Below are 2,986 nucleotides of genomic sequence, written 5' to 3'. Positions count from 1 at the left end.
CACACACACACACACACACACACACACACACACACACACACACACACAAAGCCAGAGATACCAAGTCAAACTGAATTTGTACTTTTTATAACTACAGTTTTTTGAATCGAATGCAATATCATTGCAATAAATGGTTAATGATTAATCGTACATTGTGCATTGTATAATCCTTATACAATGGGAAGATTGTTTAAAAGATGAACCAACCCCACACTGGGGGTGATTTGTGCCAAAGGCACAGTTTTTTTTCATTGACCAATAATTTGTTAACTATTACCTAGGCAAAATGTTTTTGTTTGTATGGGTGCTTGTGAGAGAAAGAGAGAGAGAGAGAGAGAGAGAGAGAGAGAGAGAGAGAGAGAGAGAGAGAGAGAGAGAGGGAGGGGGAGAGAGGGAGGGAGCGAGCGAGAGAGAGGGAGGGAGGAAGAGAGTGAAGAGAGGTTATGCTTTTTGTGTTCTGATTAAAGCATACTAAGTTACAGTACATGATTTAAAACTGCACGAAGTAGACAACAAACGAATATTAACATTTATTTGACTTCATCTCATGGAAGTTGGAGACGGGTGTGGTGAGAGGAAGCTACACGCACCGGAGAGACCGGTCTTTTGCATTATCACAGGGGTGCAGCAGGTGTAATGTTCGGCAGGCACAGTCTTTGTGATGAACAGGAAATAATGAATCTCAGGTAAAAAAAAAACATGCCAGGTAAACGCTGCGGGAGGAGGTGTTTGCTGTTCAAACATTTGCATATCTGCACCGACAGAGAGACACTCCTTTCAGACTCTGAAGTGGATGGCACTGTAAGTCTCGCATCATTTCGGTACTCTTCAATCGTACTGACTGCTGAAATGTCTGGCCAGGAAGCAAAGCCACTGCTGACTTTGGATTCCGAGGCCGTTCGCTCGCTCAAAGACGGAATCAATTTCAGGAAAAACCAAGAAGATGGTAAATGTTACATCATGTACAAGAAGGAGGGCAACGTCCTAAAGGCCTGCAAGAACCAGTGCAAACACCAAGGTGGGATATTCATACAAGACATAGAGGAATGCGTTGTGAAGTGCACCAAACACACCTGGAAGCTGGATGTGTCGACCATGCAGTATGTCAATCCACCAGACAGTTTTGCACAAGACGAGCTTGAAATTGAAATGTTGAAGGATGGAGGGCTTCAGCTATTGGAGCTGAGTCCTCCAGACCCCTGGCTGGCGGACCCTCGCCCCGCTGTGGAACTGAAGGAGGGGGAGGTTACCGTCACCTACCTGACCCACGCATGCATGGAGCTGAAGCTCGGAGAGAGGAGGGTCGTATTCGATCCCTGGCTCAAGGGTCCGGCCTTTGCCAGGGGCTGGTGGCTTCTCCATGAGCCACCTAAAGACTCCTTTGACAGACTGTGCAGGGCAGACTTCATCTATGTCAGCCATATGCACTCGGACCACCTCAGTTACCCCACGCTGAAGGTCCTGTCAGAGAGGAGGCCAGACGTGCCCATTTATGTGGGTGACACGTCAAGACCAGTCTTTTGGTACTTGGAGCAAAGCCAGGTTAAGCTGACAAACATCAACGTGGTTCCTTTTGGCATCTGGCAAAATGTCGACGAGCACCTGCGGTTCATGATCCTGATGGACGGCGTCCATCCGGAAATGGACACCTGCATCATTGTCGACTATAAAGGTCACATGATCGTGAACACGGTGGACTGCACCAGGCCTAACGGGGGAAGGCTGCCACACAACGTGGATTTGATGATGGGCGACTTTGCCGGGGGGGCCTCCGGGTTCCCCATGACCTTTCAAGGGGGAAAATACACCGAGGAGTGGAAGGCAGAGTTCATAAGAAACGAGCGGAGGAAGCTCCTGGTCTACAAGTCTGGTCTGATGAAATCCTTACAGCCTAAGATCTACTGCCCAATGGCGGGTTACTTTGTGGAGGCACATCCATCAGACGGCTACATTAAGGACACAAATGTCAAAAACACTGCAGAAGAGCTCAACGGTCGTATCAATAAGAATTCACCCGACATCAGGACGTGGACACCCAGGCCAGGTGCAGCGTTGGATCTGGCCCTCGCATTAAAAGACCCAGACCAGAGACTCGGTGGGTCCGTCACCAATCCACCTGACGGCACGAAAATCTACAAGGACAGCTGGGATTTTGACTCGTATCTGGATGAGCTGAACAGCGCCATCGGCTGTGAGATCTTCCGACGTCCCGGTTGGATCCAGTTCTATTACAACTGGGCAGGTTTCAAAGACTACAACCTAGTTGTACGGGTGATTGAGACAGACGACGACTTTAAGGCCGGGCTCGGCGGCTACGACTACACGGTGGACTTCCTCGATCTCTCCTTCCCTACCAAGAGGCCTGACAGGAACCACGCCTATGTGGAGATCCGAAACAGGATGGGAGTCATGAGACACGTGGTGCTGAATGGCCTCCTGTGGGACGACCTGTACATCGGCTTCCAGAACCGCATCAGCAGAGAGCCAGACGTCTACCACCACAAGTTCTGGAACCACTTCCAGACCCAGCTGCCTGTCACCAGGCCAGACTGGACACAGTTCCTCCTGCAGACGCCTGGACCTGAAAGTGAGAGCGCCAAGTGAAAAGGAGGAGAGTTACTGTGTATTGGCCTGATCCTATTGATGTTCGCTGTCGGATGGAAACCTTGTATGTTAAAAAAAAAACGTTACTGTTCAGGAAATGGAACAAATATTTTCAGAAATATTGAAAATAGCAGATCTACAAGCTCACAACGCGTTGTGGATGCGACGCGTTGTGAGCTTGTAGATTGTAGGCTATTTTTCACTACTTTAGCTTGACACTCTAGTGCAGTGATATTCAACGGGCGGCCCGCGGGCCAAATCCGGCCCCAGCTGAGCTTTCTTGTGGCCCGTGGAACACATTCCAATGTAAAAATACAATATTTTTTCATAACCGGTAACTGAAGCTCGTTAACGGTTAACCAACCAATAACCCGATAAGAAT

General features: G+C 48.9%; 1 protein-coding gene across 1 annotated transcript; it reads left to right on the top strand.

Annotated features, from left to right (window-relative positions):
• Positions 1–849: 849 nt before the first annotated feature.
• LOC311059058 (cytidine monophosphate-N-acetylneuraminic acid hydroxylase-like) lies at positions 850–2,746 on the top strand (the record flags this gene model as incomplete). The annotated part of the gene is made up of 1 exon (XM_084076642.1): positions 850–2,746. The coding sequence occupies one exon, from the start codon at positions 850–852 to the stop codon at positions 2,602–2,604; it is 1,755 nt and encodes a 584-aa protein (XP_083932768.1). The 3' UTR covers positions 2,605–2,746.
• Positions 2,747–2,986: the final 240 nt, after the last annotated feature.

The sequence above is a fragment of the Gymnoscopelus microlampas genome (assembly GCF_963454915.1).
Source record: "Gymnoscopelus microlampas genome assembly, chromosome: 2".
Taxonomy (NCBI): domain Eukaryota; kingdom Metazoa; phylum Chordata; class Actinopteri; order Myctophiformes; family Myctophidae; genus Gymnoscopelus; species Gymnoscopelus microlampas.
The sequence above is the reverse complement of the archived record's forward strand: the minus strand, read 5'-3'. Positions and strand labels throughout refer to the sequence as shown.